The sequence below is a fragment of the Gymnodraco acuticeps genome, unplaced genomic scaffold (assembly GCF_902827175.1).
Source record: "Gymnodraco acuticeps unplaced genomic scaffold, fGymAcu1.1, whole genome shotgun sequence".
Taxonomy (NCBI): Eukaryota; Metazoa; Chordata; class Actinopteri; order Perciformes; family Bathydraconidae; genus Gymnodraco; species Gymnodraco acuticeps.
This window is the reverse complement of record NW_022990274.1, coordinates 3,693,568-3,718,713: the sequence shown is the minus strand read 5'-3', so window position 1 is coordinate 3,718,713 and position 25,146 is coordinate 3,693,568. Positions and strand designations below refer to the sequence as shown.

Genomic DNA, 25,146 nt, shown 5'->3' with positions numbered 1-25,146 from the left:
GGTAGCGTTTGAAATGTATCGATTCCGATTCCGGTTCTGCTTATCGATTCCGGTTCTTATCGATTCCCCGTTTCAATTCCAAAATTGTAAAATAATCAGGTCAAACGTTTAGATAACAAAAATATCTTTATTCTTTTAAGCTTTAACTGACATTTTTACAAATAAAAAATATACATGTAATACAAATGTATTGCACAATAGCTGTGCTTTACTTTAACTGAGCCATGCCTGTGGCAAGCTATTAACAGGCATTACACTGTGCCTTGTCTTTTTCTTTCTTAGTGTAGTGGAGCCTCACTTCAGAGCGTTTACCGCGATCCATCTTTGGTGTTATGAAGTGACTGAGCTCGTGAACTGTCTACGGGAGGGCGGGTCAGCGCAACTTACATGATGCCGTTATTAAGGGCGGTGCCGGCCGTCAGCGTACCGAGCCGGCGGTTCTGTGATTCTCCAGGTCCACCCTGTATTCCACCGGGTCACCGTGGTGCAGACGGACCCGCTGGAATACAGGTTCTACCGTGTTTAGGAACCGTTAAGCAGAACCAAAATTGTGTATTTTGTATGGCTCCCCGGTACCCGGCTTTTTCTTATCTGGGTTCATCTGGAACCGAAACTCGGTTTCGGTTCCAGACCTAACACACTCTGTTGGCTACCATTAGCAGCTAATTTTTATTCTCCGATTTTTGCAGACAAATTGAATTATGGATTATCAATACTTTTTTCAAAGTGACAGACACATTGGATTAACCTATGGATTAACCTTCAGCCGCGTTTTTTTCTCGTTTTAATGCCATTGAACACGACTTTTGATCAGAATAACAGCTAAGGTGAGCATATCTCCGTGTTTTGCTACCTAAAGCTACGTTGTGTGTTGTCTGTATTTGCTTCCCCTGTCACGAGTTCTGATCGCTCAGTGATGATCCTTATATTATGGACTGGATAAGGTCCGGATATGGACTTATATTATGGATGTTATCTAAGCTTGTTTGTGCAGATCCAATAAGTATATCGATCGGTATAGCTAGAGTTCTGTGCTAACGGCCATAAGATTTTTTCGCTCGTGGCTAATTCAGAGGCTCAGCGTTAGCTTTGTGTTTTTTTTTGCAAAGGATCAGTTAGCTGAGTTTCTTCCCTTACATGGATATGAAACATTCCCAGCTTATTAAATATTAAGAAGCCTTCAGACGCTGCTTCCTGCAGATGATGCGTTTTTCCGCCTGGGGGCGGGTCGAGGGGGTTCAATAGGTTTTTAAGTGAGATAACGGCTGCTCAAGTTTGGAGCATTTGAAGGTGATCCTCTGCTGAGACTTGCTCATTCTAATTCACTTGCACTGTCAGGTCTTGCACTGTCTGCTATGTAAATGTGTGTGCACACAAACTGTGTGTGCCAGCACAGATTCGCAGGAAAAGATGAAGCCGTGAGACATCACAGTGTGTAGAGGCTGCATGTTGGCTCCTTCAATTCCAGAGAAATCTCCCCCCGAGGTGTTAATAAAAAGCCTGTTGCCATGGTGCTTATGTTAAAACAGTTCACGCTGAAGAGTTACATGTTGCATTTTATGATTACAACATAATGAGCTAGATTTTATTACACAACAAGAAAGGTGCATTTACTTAAGTACTCTAAAGTCCCTTACACACCAAGCCGATTTCGGCCGTCGATAGATGTCGGGCCGTCGATGAGCGTTGTGTCGCCCTACTCAGATTGGTGTGTCTTGGTGTGTCCCGCACCGTTGTGTCTTTTCGGCCGTGCCGACACCTTCCGCCACCGATTCGACATGTTGAATCGGGAGGCTAAAGGCTAAAGGACGTTGGCTAAAGAAATCACTCTGATTGGCTGTTCAGTTTAGCGAATCAGTGCATGAGAAGCGAAACGGAAGTGAGGGACCCAAACAAACTATTAAGAAGGCAAATCTGAGATTTCATTTAACTCAGCTCTCGACACAGGTTCAGGAAAGCAGCTTCTCGTTGTAGAGTGAAAATGGAACGCACATGCTATTTGTTGTTTGTTTATATCACGCAGTCTGTTCTTCTTCTCTCGGTTATCACGCAGTCTGTCTTCCGGTTGTTGCCTCTTTTGAATGACGAATACACACTACCGCCACCTGCTGGTAAGGAGAGTTATTGCCACTCACGCATGCGCAGTTCGTACGTGCAACTTGGCCGTTGGCTGAAGTATTTGCGGTGTGTTCCAGTGCGAAAAATGGCCAAGACGCAGGAGACGTGAGGAGACGTGAGGCGACAAGAGGCGACGTTCCGTCGGGACGTGTTCTTTGGTGTCAGTTTGGTGTGTAAGGACCTTAATAATTACAAAGTTGAGGCACTGGTATGCTATTTTATAGTCCATTTCAGGGTTGTTAAAACATTAGTATGATGAACTTATCTATTTTATAGATGACTAGCCAACAGTAAAGACAATTAGCTCCTTCGAGACCAACGTGGCCCATTCAGAAAGTGGGACAAGTGTCACGGTCTGTCTGTGTTGTGTTTTGTCTGTCTCTGGTTTCCTGTTGTATTTTGAAAAGTGTTCACCCCCTGTCTCGTCTGTTGATTCCTGTCTCTGTGTTTGCCCTCCTGTGTCTGATTTTCTGATTGTGTTCACCTGGTGCCCCTGTGTTTTCTCCTCCCTCCTCACCTGTCTCTTGTTTCTTTGATTAGTCATGTGTGCATTTAGGTTCGTTTTTTCCTGTTAGTCTTTGTGAGATCCTTGTTTGTCTTGACTGTGTTCACTGGGAAGAGTTATGTTGTTACCTTAGCCTTGAAATAAAGGTATTTTCTGTTTGTTATCTGCATTTGGGTCCTGTCTGCTTCACTCAACCCTGATAACAAGACCATCATACACACCACATTTGGGGCTGCATCAATTACAGTTCCAAAGTTATAAGTTATCAAAAGTGATTAATTTTATAATCCCTGTATCCAGACTTTAAAAACTAAACGGTGTGTGATGGAGACAGGTATGTTACCCCCTAGACAGTCAGTGCATTGACTCTTTGTGTGAAAATGACTGGGTTGTAATGGCTGCTGCTAATAGTTTTGGAGCCACTGCATGGATAGCCCATAATGGCATTCTAACCCTGAATTGGCTCATACTCTTTCCTGAACTTCTAAATAATTTTAGACTGAAAAATGACCCATTAGTTTGATAGTGAAAAGGGATTCTAAAAAATATATATTTAAATTAGAAATATTGGTAATTTACAAAGCAATGAACCTCCTTGGGACATAGGGCACCAACATCTATTAATTCTGTGCCAAAGCATAACTACGCCATGTAATCCGGTGAATTGTTGTTGGTATATTAATGCTCTGAATGACGTTTCTAGAACCTTCACACAAAATACACTCCGCCTTGGCCCGATAACCAGGTGGCAAGACCACAGACATAAACATTAACTTTACATGTTATATTCAAGTCAACATCGATTGGAAACAAATGTATGTAATCATATACAACATTCTATCAAAATGTGTTGAGAAACAGGATTTTCACTGCCGTCACAGCAGATTTTGCTCTCACGCAACAAAAGAAAGTACATCGGTTGCCTAAAGTAAGCCCGCCTTAGATCTGTGGTATAGGTTGCACACTGACGTTGATGGTTAAATGCATACATTTGTAAGAGAAAACCACATTGACCTTATAGTGCACCTATTGTCTTTAAGGTCTGACAAACACTGTAGTGAGCAACAATTGGTAACAGTTTCTCCTTAAAACTACAAAGGCAGCTTGATTTGGTTTGGATGACACACATATGGCCACATGTACGCATAGCAACATCAAGAGTTGAAAGAACAAGCTAACCGTAAAAGGTTTGAAGGGGATCTCTGGCTAGGCAAACCTTCATTATTCAATTGCTTTTTGTCTGTTGGCCAGACGTTAAGTGTTTGAAGTGGTCGAGCCTTGAGAGCCATTTGCTGACAATAGTTTGAAGTACTGTAAGGCCACTTTTTTGGCTTGTGGAAGCACCGTTAAGTTTTTGAGACACAGCTTCACTGTATACATTAACAAATACACAGATACATTAATGCTAAGCAACTCTGGAAAGACATTACTCATTCTGTGCTATGAGAGAACTGTGAAAGCATTGCTTAAAGGCAACACCCAAAGCCAACAGCTCGAGACAGGTAGTTTCTATGGCACTGAAGACAGAATCAACAACACAGTGTTTACATGACAGCTGTTGGCTAAAGACATGTTTTAGTTTTTTCTTTCCTTGAAACATGCTGTCATGAGTTCCTATGTATCAAACTATAGAAAAAAGTTGGGATTTTAACACCTTTTAAAATATCGTCTGTATAGTTGCAAGTCTTTCTTTACAGTTTTGTTCCAGTGTAGCCTTTTGAAACATAAGTGTCAGTGCGGTGTACTAACAACTACCAGGGGAAAAGAAAGATATCACTTTTTACTCAACAGACTTAGATTAAAACCGTAAATCATGCTCCATTGAATATGTATAATGTGTTCTGCAGAAGCTCTCACTACATGTGAGAGCTTATTCCACTGTTTATGAACTAGCTGGAGGTTTGAATTTATGACTGTTGGCTGTTACTGCAGTGAATATAATTAAACTTCTTTTGAATAAGAAAATAACTTTGGGGGTATAGAAGAAGAATATGGAGGGATGAAACCCTCTTTAATGGTCACACATGCAGAGCACACAGCAGTGCAATTTGTATCTACAGATAAATATTAAGCCTGACAAAGTACTTAACGTCTAATATATTGTTTTCCTGCAATGTTAACTATGTTATAAGATGTATGTAGATAGTATAATAAATATGCAGAATGACAGTTTAATGGTGGAGGTATACACACATATTGATAGATGTCTTGTAATGCACTGTTGAGGAACCTCAGCTGCGACCCAAGTTTTTCATTCATTGCATAACTATACTTTAGTTGTGTATATGATATGTCAATAAACCTTAGAAAATCTTGAAATCTTGAAAGGGATGTGCAAAATAGTCTTTATATACAGTCTTTAATTAACTATTAGTAGAGAATAACGAATAATGAATATACTTTATAGGGATCCTATTAATATCTAATAATAAAATGCAATAACGTGCTTTAACCACCAGGTGTCCCTTTCGATCAGCTGTGCACCTTTATGGTGTAAATACAGCCTATCTACCAATTGGATCAAATATAAAAGTCAGCCGAATTAGTGTTGATACTGCAAGGAGACGTATTGTGTGAAAATAAATGTAAGATGTTGTTTAATTGCTGATATATTTATGATCCACGTCACGCAGACCCGGCGCCAGAACAAATCTAAAGGGAGGGCATATGATTTTCATGGGAGGGCACACAACACCGTCACGTGCTGCGGGCCTGCGGCACAATATATATCAAACAGCAAGGCCAACGGCAGTGCGTAAAGATGCACACTTATCGCAAATACATACACAAATAAAGAGCAACATAGAAACTACTCTTGAAACATTGTGTGCGTGGCAGCGCAAACACTGGTAAATCACGAGCAAGGCACACTGGTTAAGGATGGCAGCTTCCTCATCGCTGCACTCGGAGAGAAATAGTAGAGACGGAGACGATGAACTGTTTAGCCCGCCTTGGGCATGGTTTATTTTCCTATGCACTGCACTCGGACATGCTGTGGAGTGAACCGAGGTCACCTCTGAGAGGGAGTTGGTTGACAGCTAAAAAAGCTATAATATCAACAGCTGACACGTAATAACAGTTCCGTGCCAGCTGACCTGCACCAAAGTACTAATTTCCTTATTTGTTTCCTCGCGTATCTGTCTCTCTCTACAAACTCTCACATGAAATGTGTTCTTTTGATGCGGCATGCATTAGCAGTCCTTTATCAGTCTGTAATGCGTGTTTCCAGTCGCAAAAACCTTTGACAGTAAAAGCCGCATCAGATGAAGACGTATTTACTTTAAACTGTCTACAGGGGAAACAAAAGGCTGCGTCTGCTTTTAACGAATCTTCAAGCCATGGTCTGTTGTTGTACCATGCAGCGGCTAAAGTGCGCTTCTTTCCTGAAAACAATCTCCCTGGATAACGATCCAGTTTCACCTGGTTGGGTTTATTAACCCCAAGATCATCTGGGGTTGTTGGTCTTTGAGCGGTTGCTGACCCAATAGAACCTGTTGATGTGCTGCAAGGTAGCGTCTAGTGGAGGCACCGGCACGGAGGAGGAGGAGGAGGAGGAGGAGGAGGAGGAGGAGGAGGAGGAGGAGGAGGAGGAGGGTGTGGCAACGCAGGTGGTGATGGTAGGGGCACAAGGAGCTGTGCCTCGTAGGACAGCGTTGGTGGCGGCCGCCTTGATGAGTCAAGGCTTGGCCTCGCTAACTCAGCCCCGGGGTTTGCCGAGGTCAAGCTTGTGACATTAAGGCGTGCTGCTGCAACGGCAGGTGCAGGGTCGCCAGCAGCACCATCGGCTGCAGTTCTTTCATCGCTTATTCGTTTTAATAAATCCTTAGACCTTTTAAGCCAATTTCTGATGTCCATTTTGTCATTCAAACAGAAATGGGAGTCTACAGAATGCACAATAAACAAATCCAGAATAGGCGGCAGAGTGTGACGCTGTGATTGGTCTAAATGTGGACGAATCACAAATCACAACAGACACATGAATTTATTTGACGTAGCCTGCGATTTTTAGTTTTAGTTACTATCTGACATCACATACATCGTAGCATAAAAGTTCACAGTGTATAAAAAAAAAAATATATATTTTTTTTTTAAATGTTATAAATAATAAAAAACGTGTATATTAGGGGAGGGCAGGAATGTCAAATGGGAGGGCCTGGCCCTCCCTGGCCCTCCCACGGCGCCGGGCATGACGTCACGTTTTCAGTTTTGGCGGCAGTTGTTCCTGTTTGTCCAGAAGTCTTCTCAGCAGGGCTCTATAAATAGAGAACTACGGCAGATGTGTAATATTTAATGCAGCCGAACCGTGTATTACAATGCCGTTATGTGATGACTTTCAAAGAGAAAAGCTTTCTCGTAGGCGTAGGATCTTTCCTACGTCTGTTTCCGGTATCGTTTATGACGGATGTATTTTGTTATACACACATTCCTTCACATTTACATTTTAATTTACATTAAAGTATTTCGTGAGGCCTTCTAAAATGTTTTTAAATATAACTGCGGTTGTAGTTGAATAGTTTGTAAATTAACATGAACCAAAGCTGTTGCCTGGCAACGCAATCGCACAACGTCACGTCCGTTAATTCCACATCCACACGCATGGATTAACATAGATTTAATACATTAATGTAGCCTTTGTTTCTGCTAAAAGAGGTGTCGACCAGCTGGGGCAACAAGAAAATCGGCGAAATCGAGTGACTATTAAAAAATAAATCATTATTATATTAATATTGACAATAACAACCGACCGTCGGGGTAGCATTTGCTTGGCATTTCCGGGTATTTCTTCACTGGTTGGGCCATGTTAACAATACCGTGTAACTGTCACGTTTGAAGGGACGAAATCGTGACATCTTCACGTCTCCCAGCATGGTAAATCGTCACATGTTCACGTCTTGCCGTGATACCGGGTTGACAGAAACAGCATGTGTGAGGAGCGCTGAAGCAGTTTTCCACTCTGCCATGATTCACAATCCCAGAGTTCTGCTTCTGGTTTATAGTGCTAATTGCACACACACACACACACACACACACACACACACACACACACACACACACACACACACACACACACACACACACACACACACACACACACACACACACACACACACACACACACACACACACACACACACACACACACACACAGCCTCTGGCAGGTGTATTAGGCTCCTGAAAAAGTCCTTAGTCAGCAAATAAAGACTTAATCAGAAAGGCTTCCTCACAGGTCTGGACTCACCACCAATGACTAGCAGACGAGCCCGGCTCTTTCATTCAGCCACCCCTTTCTTGTTAAAATGTGTTAGACAATCTCACATCATTATGTCTGTGATGACTCTGCTGATTTACAGTGTTCACCTCTCTTTCTTTTTGTGTTTTACCATTAATGGTATCTTCATTTTTTGGACTTGCATTCGATATTAATTTGCTTTCTTACTTTGTGTCTGTTCTGAATTACCTTGTTAGCTTGTTGTTTGTGTTTTGTCTCTCCCATCTCCAAACAAATGACGAACATACTTTTGGTATAACAACATCAGGAAACGCACTGAGAGTGACCCCGACTGCTGAGAGACCTGTGCAAACTGTATAATAGACCCCATGTTATAAGCCTAAATGGGCTGGATGTAACACTACTATTTCAAAGGTCTTAGCGGGCCTGTTCACACTGTCGCCATAATAATTATAGCCATTGCAATGCCTGACTGTCCAGTATAGAATTAGTAACATGAGGTATGAAGGACACAGGATGCCTTCAGGACACAGAATGACTTTGTCTTCTAATTCCAGGATTAAGGTGACTTGTAGAGGGGCCTGTTATTAGAAAGCTTTTAATAACAGCTTGTGATTCAAGAAAGGATACATGTAGATAATGTGAGTATTTTAGAAAGCAGCAGAGATGGTGTGTTTCTAACATCTGTCCATTAACCACATACCTAAAAGACAAGACACTTTCATGCTCAAAGCGCTGATTCAGTATGAGTGTTTCTGGGAACCTCCAAAGTATTGAATGTTACCCTGGGATTATGACCTGAAAGTACACCGAAAGGTTGTATTAACTTTTGAGTAAAACGTGAAGTCTGTTTTAAAGAAGGCCTTGGCAGACTTTATGTACATATGGTTCAGATTAACTGTATGTCTGAGAAGGTTTTTGTTTGTTTTGTTGCAGAGGTACATGGGACAGAGAATCCACTCGCCAAAAGACCTTCCCTAGACCCTTGGATTTGGCTGGAGTCGGCCAGGAAACAACACCTGAATGAGCTCAAAACCAGGATGAAGATCAATCAACTAGAATACCCCCAAACCCTGAAAGAACTAAAGGTCAGAGTTCAACCTTGAAACTATGTTTTAATGACAATTCAGGATTCATTATTACCTCAGGTTCTGTTTTTTGACTTAAAAAGTTATTGGCGGATTTCCATGAACCTTGGTGGAAGGGTGTATCAGGGGCCAACGAAGAACCTATACAAAATCAGAGAGGATCTAAATCACAGGGTGGATACACACATTATTTTTACTTATGAAACAGCCTTGGCGGAGGTCTCCGCAAACTTGTAAAGCGGATATCATACCATGATTTGATTTAATTATGTGGGCTTTTTTTTAAAAACATTTCAAGGGCAAAAAGAGATTGAAGCCAGTACATTTATTTGAAAATGCAGGGTCTTACACATGAAGATGTATACTTGAACTACATTAAATACAAGTTGTCTTCCCTTATGCTAAAAATAAATATACCATAACACCATAACATTTTTTGTGTGGAACCATTACAAATACCACTTCAGGTCTCAACTCTATGCTATACCTTATTTTCTTGTTGTAGAGAAACAGTAGCCAATACTGTATGACATTCTAACCAAACTAAATCTGAGTGTGGTTTAATTCTGTATGAACTTCCTCCCTAAAAATCTGAATTAGCATTAGAATCCGGTGTATTGCCAAGTAGGTTAACAGATGTGAGGAATTAACATTGGTGTAAATGGGCATGCATAATGGGAAATAAGGAGCAAACATAAATACTATAATACAACTATTTAAAAAACCATTATAGCACATAACAAATGAAAGAAAAAAAAGGCACAAAATGAAAATACAAAAAACAAGTAAGTAAGTACAAATATGACAAATGCTTCCCTTTTTCCAACAGCAGCTTCCTAGCTTAGATTGTGTTTGTAGTCTTAGTTGTGTAGGTCAGAGTACAATGACATGTCTGCCTATCAAAAGACAAACGGTCAACAATGTGCTGTGAGGGTAAAACATTGTCTGGTACAGTGGTGCCCTCCTCTGGGCGCTCTTTCACTCTAACAAACACACGCACGTGCACAGACACACTTTTTTATCTTACATTAATTCTTAGGGTGAAAGGCCGTAACCTAATCATAACAACCACATTCATCATAACAAAAGTCTTTCCCTAAATGAACCCTCACTTTAACAGAAGAACGAGTTTCAACACTTTGCCTTACCTGGGGGAGCAGGTCTGTGTTCCCATCAATCAGATAAATACCTGTAGCATGACTGTGTAAACACATTTGTGAGTGACCACAACCTCCTTTAATCTGTGAGAATGGATCTGTTTGTATTCCAAGAATGTCCTAGTGTGGTAACTTCGATTACTCTGAGATAAGGAAACAGCATACACAAAAGCTGATAATATGCTAAAAATTACGTCATTTTAAATGACATTTAAGTTGATGTCTTGAGTTAGCATACAGCATGTCTTTATTATGTGGAGGCCTCGTGGTTCAAACTGACTAACTCATTTGGTGATGCATCTCTAATTACTACTCTTAAGAATACTTTTAGCACTACCTCATGCATTTGTTCCATGTATTGATTCATTAACAATTATGTATTAAGTGAATACAAGCCACATTAGCTGCATTGAGAAAAACAGATAATAATTGCCCATAATGAGCATCTTCAATATGAAAAGTAATATTGTTTGGCTGTCTACAGTGGAATGTGTGTTGGCAGTTTAGTCCATTCAACAGATTAGAACCCCCCGCCCCACCATTTTTTTTAACACTCACTTAACATTTCACAGTCTTAAATGCAGCTCTGCGAAAAAATAAAAACAGTTCCCAGAAAAAGCCTTAATGGGGTGGTGTACAAACACAGATATATTCTTTCTGTTTCATGCAAATTAGTAAAGCCCTCGGGGGGGCTACGCTTGCGGAGGCCCATATATATCTGAACATGGCAAACAATTATGTGCATTTGCTAATTTTCTCCCTCACTTAACTCACTCGTAGCTGCAAAACAAAATAAAACAAAAAAAATCATAAGCGGAAGAGTATAAAACATTGTGGCGATCATTAGAAGCAACAAAAGAGAGAATTCGGTAAAGGAGAGGTGCAGCTGGGCGGGGGAGGACCTGCAGACAGCTGGTGTCAGGCATGGATGCACTCCACTGTGTTTGTTCTTGTGAGGTCAGATACTGTACACAAAACACATGCCTCGCTGTCAGCCGGGCTCGTGTCACATGTGCCCCTTTGTCCCTTGTACACATTTGTTTTCCTTAATTAAAAGACTCCCCTTTATGACATTCATATGATTGTTCCCTCATAAAGAACCTGTTATACCATTTGTCTTGATGTTTTATTCTAAATATGTTGCCTCATTAAACCTGTTATGATCAATGTTAGGTACGTATGCTTATTGAGCATTACAGTACCTAATATTTTACTTTTAACTTTGTCAACAAAATGACGATTTTACTGTGAGACATTCTCGTTGGACAGATAACCTTAAAGGGGTTGACACAATTTATTTTAAGTCTGTTTAGCAGTCTTATGGAGTAAATTATATCTGAATAAACTTAAACAAAGCCTTTATACTCACAATGCATTATTCTCCATTAACATCAATACATTTGAAGACCTACATGTCTTTCCACTGCGCCTCGGCCAAAAGGCAATAATACAAATGTAATTCCCCCTTTGTATACGCACAACTTAGAAATGTGGCTTATTTGAAGCCAATGCAGTAGCACTTACCGTGGTTTAGCTTATAGGGAGGTGTGTGGCGCAGTGGATCCTTGGTGTGGGGGTCAGGGGGTCACAGGTTCAAACCCCACTGCAGTCAGCATGTCGTTGTGTTGCTAGGCAAGACACTTTACCCCAAATTGCTCCTGTGGGGATTGCCCACAGTATTGAGTATGTAAGTCACTTCGGATAAAAGCGTCTAACAAGTAATGTAATGTAATGTAATGAAAGATGATCTACTTGCAGGATTCTTGCTCTTCTTGAGTTTACATCTTCATGGTTGAATGGACTTATTTTAAGTCACTTTGGATAAAAGCATCAGCTAAATGAAATGGTATTGTCATTTCTACATTTAAATTAATATTGGTGACTAAAATCAGTGTTCTTCTCCATACTGGCCATGAAGCAATCCGTACTTATGCTGCGCAGTCAGACCAGATTTCACTGCTAATTCATTTCAAGAAAAAAGACAAGACGTATCTATTGCTAGCCTCAATTGAATTCCACCAGCAGTGAGTGCAAGGTTAATGACATTGGTTAATGGCAATGTTGTTAAGTGTTTGACAAACGTTAGAAGAATGCTGTTGCTAGCCTAGGAGGCATGCTAGCATGTTTATGCTAACAACCAAACCCATGCTGTTTGAAGTCCCAGCTGCATTTTCTGTGCACATTTCAGCACACAGTCTAAAAACTGGACATCTGCATTACAAAGGCACTGTCGCGGCCCGTCCACACGGCGGCGTGCGTTGAAGCTTCAACGCTTCTGCCCATTCACCTTGAATGCGGTGACGTCACGCTTTGCCGAACTGCATTGTGGTTCCGTCGCTTTGCTTCTCCTGTTGCTCGCTTGAAAAGTTGAGCAATGTTCAACTTTTGAAGCTTTGACTGAAGCGTCAGCCAATCAAATAATATGCCAGTACAAGCTCTAGCCAATCAAACCACGTGCTTGTGTGTCCGGGGCGGGAAATTCATGTGATTGGTTGTTGGTAATAATAATAATAATGCATTTTATTTATATAGCGCTTTTCACAACTCAAAGACGCGTTACACAGTATGAGGGAGGGTAGACAAACAAGGACAGGCAAACAAGTAAGTATAGTAAAATAAAAAAATAAAAAGGCAGTCAAGAGGAAGTTGATTGAGAGGGGGGGGCTTATGGGTAGAGTATGGTAGAGTTTCAGACACGGCAAGCTTCAACGCACGCCGCAGTGTGGATGCTGCATAAGACCAGACTTCTCCAGAGGCCTGTACTACGAAGCTGGTTCAACCTAACCTGGATATGTTTGAGTTAGTCGGTTGGCCTAATCCAAAACATACGCGCTCTCGCTAAACTGTACTACGACGCGGGTTATCAAGTGGATCGCTCAAGCCAGCCGTGCCCTATCTCAGTGCTTCTCAAACTTTTTTTAATTAATGTACCCCCTTTGAAACATTTTCTCAGCCAAGTACCCCCTGACCGATCCCGAACATTTTTGGATCGAAAAAGCCTATATAAATAATTACAATATAGTGATGTTCCCTCAGTGTGTGATGTAGTAACTCCTTCGTGGTATGCATTACAACAAACTAAGGATATTTTCATTTTATGCATGAAAAAAAATAACATAACACAAAAACAGATTTTTCCAAGGAATTTTTCAATTTAAGTAATATGTTATTGTGAAAAACTATAAAATACAATACACACATTTGACATGTTTATATGAGGACCCCCTTGGCTGTTCTAGGAATGTTTTATATAAAATGGTGTTTTCTATTTAACTTATTTTACTAAGATTATTATTTTTTTAAATCTCACGTACCCCCTGCAGTACCCCAACGTACCCCCAGGGGTCCGCGTACCCCCATTTGAGAATCACTGCCCTATCTAGTTAGGTGCGCGTTCACATGAAAGGGGTGGTATTTGGAGCATTCGATCAATCACAAACATGGAGAAGCGTACTGACAGCGCAGCGTCATACTTCCTGAATGAAAAGTCAACTATAATATTAGACATATGAAGAAGTTAAACTTTGAACATCCATGACTTAAACACTTTATCCAGGATAAAAGCCACATAGCTGCACCTGCAAGGTGAATACAGCTGGTAACAGAAAAAGTGTTTGAATGCGTACATTAACAGGTTTATGATATCACTGCTCCGTCTAAGACACGAGTGGATCTGACTTTAATTACATTTGACTCGAGTGTTTCGTCAATTTAATGTGTTGCTTAAAATAATACTTATGCATACAGTATGTGACACTGTGAGTGTTGCACAGCCAGATACGGCTCAGCTGACTCAGATAAGGAAATATATGATACATTATGATGTGATATGAATGATAATGGGACACATCGACGTCTGCACTCACAGTGCCGCGGACTGTAGGCTACGTAATGTTACTTTGATCCGGTTACTTATGTTGTGGCAGATATTTAAGTAAGCTTTCTTAACATAATAGTATAATAGTTATAATAGTCAGACTGCTCTGAAGATGGGAGGTGATGTTCTATTCATTTTCACGTTCACACAGTCGGTGATTTTGGCCGGTCGTCTTTCCTGCAACGGCAGTTTAAACTGTATTTCTTCCGCACACTGAGCTCTGATTGGTCAGCAGGCGTGGTGCTTTCGCTGAGTTGATCTCTTATCCTGGAACCTATCCGGCTTCGGAGCACAGACTAGGTTCCAGGATAAGTCCCACTAAAAAGTGAACCAGCTTCGTAGTACCGGAAATCACAGAAGATGTGGATTTATTTATGTCTTCATTTTAAGGGAGAAACCGAGTCAAAGACTCAAGAAAGAAAGTGTAAAAGAAAGAGCCAGAAAGAAAGAAAGAGAACTTTTCATCTATATGTTTAGACGTCTGATAAGGGGGCCTCCTGCCCTGCTCTCTCATCTTCAGCCAACTAATCATAAGACCGGACCCCTTTGATCCCAGTGGCAGCCTGATACACTGTGTGTTACAGCAAAGTGTGTGTGTGTGTGTATAATGTATTTTCATGTATGCCTTGTGCTTGTGCTAAATTGTTTTGAGAATTAATAATGTTCTCTTATCCTTTCAGAGCGTTTGTGAGCAGGAGCTGGAACAAGTCTTGGAGGAGATCTCCAAAATGACCTCTGAGGATAACAGAGGCCCGCTGGAGAACCTGTACGGGCTCAAGTTTCCAAACTGTGACAGACAGGGACTGTACAACCTCAAACAGGTGAGCCAAGGACAGCGCACTGGGTCACTATATGCCATTTCACCTCAATAATCACTCTGTTTAGATATAACACTGACTGGTAGATTCCAGAGTGTCACACCAAATTCACATATGAACACACGTCTTTGCGAGTGTTCTGACATTCAAAGCTACAAAGTAAGGCAGGGAAGCTTCATCATTAAAAAACTTGGTAGGAATAACAAAGAGCAAAGCGTATAGACACAATACTAATGACATCATCTTACAGTATGTCATGGTCAAATAATTCTGCAACAAACTTTAGTTAACAAAATATATGCAATTAGTATTGTTACAGATTGATCCACCAAACAAGAATTTCTCAACTACCAAATAGTGAGTACATAACAAACAATCTATAGCTTGTATGAAATGACAGCTGGTGAGGTTGACAAAAGTGCGGTTATATCAAGAATGTCTTCGCAGGGTCTTGAGGAAAGGAATCGTGAAATGTTAACGTTTAAAATCACATCCTAATTTAAACCCCTCAACCTTCTCAGTCGTTTACCTACGTGCACTTACATTAATGCTGAGACTTTTTATATAACAAGTATCTGCAGGACATGGTCCATAAACTGTCAGCACTTTTGTGCCTACAGTATATATACTTATGCATACCTTGCCTTTAGCCTTTTTTCTATAGAGAAATTGTGGTATGTAGGAAACTTGCCCTCACTACTTGTTGAGGCCTTGTCTTGGAGAGAGTCCCTGGGTGTAAATCTAGTTCTAATGGTGGCACAGTGCCAACAGTGGCACAGCAGCTCCCTTTGCCTCAGGACCTTTAGTTGGTGGCCATGCCCATTACGGTGTGACTTTTCCTTTAATGAGGCTGCTGATCCAATATGGCCTACATGTACATTAGGGGAGGATGTACACGCAAGCATTGTTCTGTAATGATCCATTGTTTATTGTGTAAGGCAAGAATGTGTACAATATATACTGTCCCTAATACATATCGACTTCCAAATGAGTATTGATATAATAGTCTAAATCAGGGGTGGGGAACCTTTTTCCTCTCAAGGGCCATTTCAATTTTTACAATATCCTCAGAGGGCCGTACAAATTATTGACCTCTGCTTAAAAAAACTAAAATCACAGCCCCTTCATTTCATTCTGTGCAAAGAAAAAGCAACCTCTTAATCCAGATATCTCACCATGACTCGCGCATGCATGCACGTGCACGGTGTGGCGTGACCACCAAAACAGAAAGATATGGACACAAGATGTGTGCAAATGTATTTAGTTTCCTATCCATGTGAACATGATTTAAGTGGGGGGGGACCTAACCTTCTCTAGGGGGGTCCGGGGGGCATGCTCCCCCGGGAAGATTTTAAGCATCAATCAAGTTAAAAGCATCAATCTGGTGCACTTTGAGAGCAAAATTAAGAGATCTATGGATACATCTCTCAACATCCATATGAAACAGAACTGTAAACAGATTTATTTTTTCTTTATGGATATTTTACAAATCACTCCCCTTTCAAACTGTATTCTTCTTTATTAATAACAACTTTTTTTTACTCTCATATAGTATTTTATACCTGTTTACTTTATTCTCTTATTTTTTTATAACTATTGTAGCGACCCTGTATAGGATGCTGAGGGTGTCACTCAGGCATCCCCCGTCTCTCTGCCAATCATAGAGCTGCACAGTGATGCTGGTTGAGGTGCGGGCCTGTGGTTGGGGGAGCAGACGGGGGAGGGCGGGAAGTTGTGACGTAGACACTGTTATATATATGGGTATGGGTAGGAGTTAGAGTTAGTGTGAGGTTGAACCCACAAGCTGTACATGAACCTGTGATCATCTGTGAATAAGAAGAGTTATTAAAGCCTAATAACTAGAAGCCTGTTTCCGACTCCCTTTGTGATCGTTACATTGGTGCCAGAAGTGACTTTTCGAACGGAGGACGTCTATCCTGACGAGAGTTCGTAACTGCGTCACGGAGCTAGCCGGTAAGCTAGCGGAGATGGAAAAGTTCAGCAAGATGGGAGTGAAGCAGGAAAGTAGTGAGGGAGAGGAAGATGGAGCATGCGGGTGGTCGAAGGACATGAGTGGAGAGTTCATGAGTGCACGGGAGGCGAGAGAGCGCCTGAGAGAGTCGGCGGTGAAGATGGCTAGAGACGCGGGAATGTCGCCGTCTTCAGCGGCATTTCGCGCCATTTTCAAGCTGGATGTAAACAACAATGGCGGCGCCCATCAACCAGTAGCAGCCGCCGCGTCCGTGAAAACACCCAAATACTCGGGTAAGGCAGACTGGGAGGCTTTCCATGCCCAATTTGAACTACTTGCACATGCCGGGGGTGGTCAATAGAGACTAAAGCACTACAGCTAGCTTTGTGCCTCACAGACGAGGCTCTTTCATGTCTGCTACTACTTAGCCCTGAGGACCGACTCAGCTATGAAGCGTTAGCGGGGGCTTTGAAGAGGCGGTTTGGACAGTGTTTCCCGCCAGAGCTGCTCCGGAACGAGTTGAGTAACCGCTGTAGGGAGTTTGGAGAGACGCTGCGTTTGTTGGTTAACGACGTGGAGAGCCTGACGCGGCGGGCGTATGCACACATGCCACCCGGAGTGCAGAGTGAGCTGGCACGTGATCAATTCATCAGGGCTCTTCGCCCTGCGGACTTGAAGGTCGAGGTACAGCTGCAGCATCCACAGTCCTTGCAGGCGGCCTTGGAGATGGCTGTGGAGAGAGATAATGTGTGGAGTGGAGCTGCTAGGAGCAACGGAGGGCCGGCAGCACCGGTTGTGAGGAGCTGCAGGGAAGAGGAGAAGCCTGCATGGGTTACCGAGATGACTGAAATGATAAGGGCTGTTTCTCTGCAGCCAACACGCAGACCAAGTACCAGGGTCTGCTGGGGGTGTGGTCAGCCAGGACATTTGGCCAGAGACTGCCCCAAGGCACACCGGACCCAGGGAAAGGACGGGGGGCCCGCATAAAGGAAAAGATGCGGAACCAAGCCCAAAGACTCCCCAACCAAACCACAGCTTTATTGTCACCAACTCAGACATCCGAGGAAGGAGCCCGACAGCACAGCCGGGGGAGCCAGACTCTACGCCTTCCTGAAGAAGACGACAGCACATGCGTGGAGCCTGTCGTCGCGGTGGGCCGTGCTGGTGGTGGGGATTCCTGCTATGTACCTGTCGATATGGAAGGGGTGCCCTACACTGCACTGGTGGACACAGGCTCTACAGTAACCCTGGTGAGAGCAGATGTGTTGCCCCGCTACGTTCTCACGGCCATAGACTATTTCACAAAGTGGCCAGAGGCGTATGCTCTCCCTGATCAAGAAGCAGAGACAGTCGCAGATGCCTTGGTGGCCGGCATGTTCAGCCGTTTTGGAGTGCCGGAGACCCTGCACAGTGACCAGGGGAGAAATTTCGAGTCCCGGGTGTTCGCCTCCATGTGCTCACAACTGGGCATGCACAAAACACGCACCTCCCCTTTGCGACCTCAGAGCGACGGACTAGTCGAGAGATTCCATCGCACCATGGGACAGCAGCTGGCCATCCTCACGTCTCAGCATCAGCGCGACTGGGACGAGCATCTGCCCCTTGTGCTCATGGCATGTCGTTCTGCAGTCCAGGAGTCCTCAGCCTGTTCTCCTGCCCTCCTCATGTTGGGGAGAGAGCTTCGAACCCCTGCTGTTCTGGCATTTGGTCAGCCACCAGATTCCCTGGACACGCCTCCAGGGCCTGAGTACGCAAGGAGACTTCAGGACCGCCTTGATTCCGCTCACGCAGAAAAGTGCTGGGGTGAGACAGAAGCGGAACTATGACACCAGGACAAGAGGGCAGCATTTCCGGGCCGGGGAGCTGGTTTGGGTCTACAGCCCACAACGGAAGAAAGGCCGGTGCCCAAAACTGGACAGTCAGTGGGTTGGTCCCTGCAGAGTACTGGAGCGGGTGGGGGAAGTGGTCTACAGGGTGCAGCTGCCACCAAATGGGAGAAAAGTGGTGCTCCACAGAGACAGGTTGGCTCCGTACAGAGGAGTCGCTTCTCCACAGGCCCAAGGAACATCGGGGCCCACAGCCGTCCCCTCGACACCCCCACTCAGGTCCCCCGGCGAACAGAGCAGCAGTCCCCCATCAGGGACTGAGTGTCCCCCCATTTTTTCGCCGCCTGGGCCAGAACCGGCAACCCCTGTCCTCCTGACCCCAGTCCCCCTGCCGAGAAGGCAGTCACGACCCCCGGGTCGTTTCAGAGACTTTGTTTGGTAGTAAAGTTATAGTGAGACCCCTCGGTTCCTGTAGAGGGCAAGAATGCGGCCTGGTCTCACTGGAAGGGATGGTAGTCCACCCAGACCTTCCTAGTCAAAGTACAGTGTGTAGTTACAGTGTTTGTGCTGAGTTTTATTTGTTCCTCGTGGGCGAGGAACTTTGTAGTGGGGGGGGTAGTGTAGCGACCCTGTATAGGATGCTGAGGGTGTCACTCAAGCATCCCCCGTCTCTCTGCCAATCATAGAGCTGCACAGTGATGCTGGTTGAGGTGCGGGCCTGTGGTTGGGGGAGCAGACGGGGGAGGGCGGGAAGTTGTGACGTAGACACTGTTATATATATGGGTATGTGTAGGAGTTAGTGTTAGTGTGAGATTGAACCCACAAGCTGTACATGAACCTGTGATCATCTGTGAATAAGAAGAGTTATTAAAGCCTAATAACTAGAAGCCTGTTTCCGACTCCCTTCGTGATTGTTACACTATAATGATCATATAAAGATGTGCCTTTACCTCACTGGTTGTAGAAAAAGCTTCTTATATTCGTTAGCATAGCTAGCTAACCAGATGCTAATAACAACAAAGTTATTGACTGTCTGATCAGTATGACAGATGAGCAGACCACTGGGCTTTCAACTAAAGACACAGACACGCAGAAACTGCAGCATGTGTACGGCTCCTTATCGGTAACTACTGCAGTTTCTGAAGTGCCGGAGCCGTTCTGGTGCTCTCCGTCAGAACTGCACCCCTGTCAGTCGAGACATATACCACGTGATGACACGTTAGGCTCGTGTTGTGTTCAAGGACCCTGACCTTGGCCAGGAAAAACAGGCACTCGCTTGTTTAATTTTTTTGCGGTCTAGATTTCTTACATTTTTTTCTTTTTTGCTTGTGTTTATAAATTACCTCGAGGGCCGTACCAAATTGTCTCGCGGGCCGTATACGGCCCGGAGGCCGGAGGTTCCCCACCCCTGGTCTAAATGCTGATTACAGATGCTTCAACTTTATGGTACTGTTAGACCATTTTAGTTCATACAAGCATCATTTAAACATATACTGATAAGCTTCCAGATATACATGATAGAGTACTCTAGTAAGAATATAGTTAAAATGTCTACAGTATAGTGACGCAAACTAAAAATATATATCATCTCTTCAGCAATAGGTTGAGTTTGAACAGAATTGTATACTTTGTTTTGTCCTACTTTGCTTATCATTCATTCAATTTCCATTGCTCATTACTATTTCATATCTACGGAGCCCTGGAGGGTTCATAGAGAGAAAAATAAATAAAACGAGGCCACGTTTTATTAATTTGTGCGCACGAGATGTCATTCGTGGCCTCAATTTAAATAAAACGAGGCCATGTTTTATTAAGTGTGTGTGGCTAAAACGTAGCAGCCTCGATCTCTATTTAGCTGTTCTAATGAAGGTAAACACAGTGAAGGCGCTGCGTAAAAGACACAGCTCTCTGCGCACAGATAGCAGATACTGTGAGAGTCACAGACATGAATTCATAGATCAAAGCAGACTGGTTCAAAGACTCTCCTGTTTTGTGAATCCGGTGCTTAAACAAATAGCACTACACCTCTGGCCGAAATGTCCCTAAAATGAAGTCTGAGTTTGAAATATATCTCAAATAATGTATGCACTGCCATTTCCCCAATGAAACATAACAGTCTGCAATGAAACGGTTGTCTCCTGTGCACTCCACTTCCTATTTGGCGCACCGGTAACTTTCTCGTGCGAACGAGAAAGTATATCGTGGCCTCGTTTTATTTAAATTGGGCCACAAATTACATCTCCTGCGCACAAATTACATCTTGTGTGCACAAATTAATAAAACGTGGCCTCGTTTTATTTATTTTTCTTTCTATGAACCCTCCAGGGCTCCGTACATATCAGTGAGGAAATGTATCATATTTAAATTAGCTTTCAATTGGAATGAGCGCTAAAACTCATGAAACTAATACAAAGTTAGCTTTATACAACTTCCAGTTAGTTTGTCTGAAAGTTTCCTGAATGTGTTTTTGGTTAGAAGCCTGAAAGAAGGTCTGTGGTTTACACAAGTTTAAGATATTTTCAGATTTTGTTCTATGACATAAAATACATCAGGAAAAACCCTCTTTAGTTTATGACACACAGCTTATATGTGTCATTAACACAGCAGTTGCTAACAAGTAGCTGAATGAGACTACTAAACATCATCATGGCAACACATTAGTGGTGTAATTATGTGGAGATTATGTTGTATGTTCTCTGCAATATTCCAAACACCAATAAATCCCCATTGGATTTTTGTACAGGGAGTCCTTGCAATGCTAACTTCCGGGTCATCTCACAAAAATACGACATCACTGCACCACTCTATAGGGTGGCATGTCACAACACCGGCCATGTGTCCGTCAGTGATGTCACAGCAGGTGTTTTCCATCTGCTGTCAAAGGTGACCCACCTGCTGTGACATCACTCAATGGTTTTGGCCAGCAGCAGGGAGCTACTGTTTCATGGGGAGCACACAAGCTCAGACTGCAAATGTCGTCAGGTTTAGAATTTGGCTAGAGGTCGTTGTATAATACACTGACTTTGATCATGGAAAAAAAAGTCTCAATTGTAATCCGAACTGTATGTGAGCTTTGTTTTTAGTTTTGTCTAATTTGTTATGTTCTCCCTGTGTTCTCCTTTTACCTCCTTAAAATCCCACAAACTCCCGTACTGTATCACTTTGTGTAAATCTCCCTTGGATGTCGCCTCATTTTATAAACACACACACACACACACACGCAACCACACACACACACACACTCTCTCTCTCTTGTATCAGCCTGGTTAAATCACCCTGGCAAAAATATGTCCCCCCCTCACTCCCACCTGCCACCACTCACAACACAACCCCCCCTTCCCCCCATTTATTTTAATAATGTCACACACACACCCTCCTTTTCCTTAACACTTTGCCCTTATGCACGCACGCACACATACACACACATACGTGTGGAAATGTTGTCACCATGAATGAGGCAACAGCTTCTGAGCTCAAGGTTACAAGGCAATAAAACAGTTTGGCGTACTTCATGGGAAGACTTTTGTTTAGCCGAGGAACGAAACCACGCTTCCGACCGGGGGTTTGAATTTGAATTCTGCTCGTCCATAGAAATCAGGCACCAGAGGACAAACAAGGTCACATATCCAGTGTTTTCTTACGAGGATAGTAGAGCAGAAAAGAAGATTTGAATAGGCGCCACCGTTTCCTAAAGCAGGGCTCTCAACCACTCAGCCAATTTTCATCACTGGTCACAAACAACAGCATTGTTTCGGACCAGAGTCCCCGGTTCCCAGGGAGGAACACTGTACCTCCTCAACACTCGGCTCCCTTTGGAGTTGTCCCTCCTTGTCGCGGGGTAATTACTGTAACTGTCACTTTTTTTGTTCTTTCTCATCGAAGGAAGAAAATGGAAAGTCTTTTCTTTCCCCCAGAGCTCTTCATTCTTTTGGCCGTCCCCTCCGCTGCCGCCCCGCGTGCGCGGCATAAACTGTGTCCACTTCAATTACGACCTAATTTCTGAGTGGAGGGGGGCTCTGCGGGGGGGGCCGGTCTACTGGCATGCCGCTGCGTGTGTGTGTGTGTGTGTGTGTGTGTGTGTGTGTGTGTGTGTGTGTCTGTGATAGCATGTGTGGCTGTGCATGTGTTGTGAGTTGGGGGCATGACCTGAAGATGGGCTGTTATTGGGTGAGTGTCGTCCCGCCCGGACCATAGCCCTCTCTCTCATCCAGTGGCCCCCCGCCATCAGAAGATACACAAGTACACAAACACACATCTCGAGTCTCCGTACACCATGCTTCATTAATGCACCCCCTGCTTCCCACTGTGCATCCTTACCCCTCCCTCTGGTTTCTAGTGTTTTCCAACTTGTGTTTTTCTTCCTCCAGTGCAACATGTCCAACCACGGCCAGCGGGGCGAGTGCTGGTGTGTTGACCCCTACACCGGGGTCCAGATCCCAGCAACGCCTCGAGTCAGAGGGGATCCCAACTGCTACCAGTTTCAGGAGGACCCCACCGAGGCAGATTCATAGAAGTGTTTGTGTTTTCTTTAAAATAAAAAATCTCTGAGGATTTTACCATGAATAGAGTTATTATGTGTATGTATGTAAAGAAAGTCCCTATGTTTAAAGACTTGTTTAATTTATACTTGAACCTTTAACTAAAAGAAGACACACTTGAGAACTTAAAGGAGAGTACAGCCCTGCCAAGGCCAAATAGCTTATCTCACAATGTTAACAATAGAGGACAATATTACAAAAAATATTGAGGACAGTTTATTCCGAGGCCCGTGCTTCAACCTTCATCCTATTTCAAGAATAATGGTCCATCATTTTTTCCTTAATGCTGCCAACTATCACCAAACCAAAATTAAAACATAACTTTCTTGACCTGAGGTTACGGGACCTTAGTCCATGTATGGATGGATATGATTTAATCTTGAGAAAAAGTACAATTATGTATTTTTTTAAACGTAATGTGCTAGAACATCTGGCCACAGTAGTTTTGTTACTTCAATTTAGCCAACTTGTTCTTTAATTTTGGGAACTATTCTAAACTGTGAATTGTTACACTTTTGGAATGCTAATAAGTACTAATGGATTCATAGCAGAGGGACCGTTTTCATTGTAATGAAGAAGCATGCCAGCCAGTGCATTTATAGAGGAATAAGTTGCATCATGCTTTGGCTGCCTGGACTATAATTGGTTGCTTTTGGTCATTCTATAGGATTTGTTGACAATAAAAACATCCAAATAGAATATGTACAGCCTTATCTTTTAAAGCTGCATACATTTATTTTTTCCTCAAGCTCTAAACTCAACATTTGAAACAGTACTACCTTATTAGAAATGTGTCAGCAATCCAATATCCATTCCAGCAGACACAGAGTAAAATTAGCATGACCTTGATTTGTGACCATCTTTATTCATATACAATGGGACAATGTAACATCTGTCCAGTACTACAAAAATAAACTGACTCCCCCCCCCCTGCCTGAAACGCCTCCATTGGACTCCTTTGTTTACTTCCAATACATAGTGACATCACTATGTAACACTCATGCTTGTATTGGCTAGTGCTCCAACACATTGTAGGCTAAGGGTTGGGACATCTTTAGGCGGTTAACCAATCACAACAAAGACAGCCAGCTAACCAATCAGAGCAGACTGGGCTCTGGTTTCAGACAGAGGGTGAAAAGAGGTGCTGCAGTACAGGCAGTATGAGAAAAATAAAGAGTTTTTTAAACATTAAAGCATGGAGACATGTCCCAGTAGAGACACTAATAAAGCCCCTTTAAGAGTATCTAATCTGCACTTCCACTGTTCCATAAACTGATGAATAAATACATTGAGCATATTCAAAGTGATTGTCATTTCAGATTTGATTTGTGTAGCTACATGTACAAAATAAATGAAATTAATTATAGCCTACCGATGTTACCTGCCTCAAGTGGAGTCACGGTAGATTTGATGCAATGTTAATGCAATACCTTTGTAAGCTCACAGGCCTGTAGTAAACTTGAGCTGAGGTTAAACACTTGTTCTTGAAATCCTCTGACATATCAGAGACATGTGTGCACAATCTAATTTCAGTGAGTTGTATCTGTCGTACTTTCCCTGATTGCATCTTGTAATATCTCCCTGTTGATGATTCGACATCATTTTCAGTAAAGTAATTTAATTCAACTCTGTTTTGACAATCTTAACTAAAGATGTAAGAATGTTTCTATGAATCCCCACCCATGTGTGGGGATGTGCAGCAGAGAAAAGTTGTTGTTTGTCAGCACAGGGCGGATCTACTGGGGTGGCATGGGGTGGCAACTGCCACCCTAAACAATAGCCTTGCCACCCCAGCTGCCACCCCAGTTGGCATCTTTGTTTTGAAAGAAAAGTTGTGGCTCATCGGACATTTATGAGAGAAAGTCTCTAATGTCCGAGTGCAAGTGAATGCAGCACAAGATGATTGATTGATTGATTGAAAAGTGTATTAACAGCTTGTATATTGGGTACAGTACAGCTCAAAACATACAATTGTTAAGGGGATGCAGACCAGAGAAAGACTTTCGTCTTGTTTACA

At 42.9% G+C, this 25,146-nt stretch overlaps 1 protein-coding gene across 1 annotated transcript in view; it reads left to right on the top strand.

The window, feature by feature from the left end:
• LOC117549533 (insulin-like growth factor-binding protein 2-B) overlaps window positions 1-24,069 on the top strand; it is a 45,894-nt gene extending 21,825 nt beyond the window's left edge. The window contains exons 2-4 of the mRNA XM_034221532.1: window positions 8,790-8,941; window positions 14,656-14,796; window positions 22,959-24,069. Coding sequence (XP_034077423.1) covers window positions 8,790-8,941; window positions 14,656-14,796; window positions 22,959-23,102 — 437 coding nt within the window. The 3' untranslated portion in view covers window positions 23,103-24,069. The remainder of the gene's footprint in view (window positions 1-8,789; window positions 8,942-14,655; window positions 14,797-22,958) is intronic.
• Window positions 24,070-25,146: the final 1,077 nt, after the last annotated feature.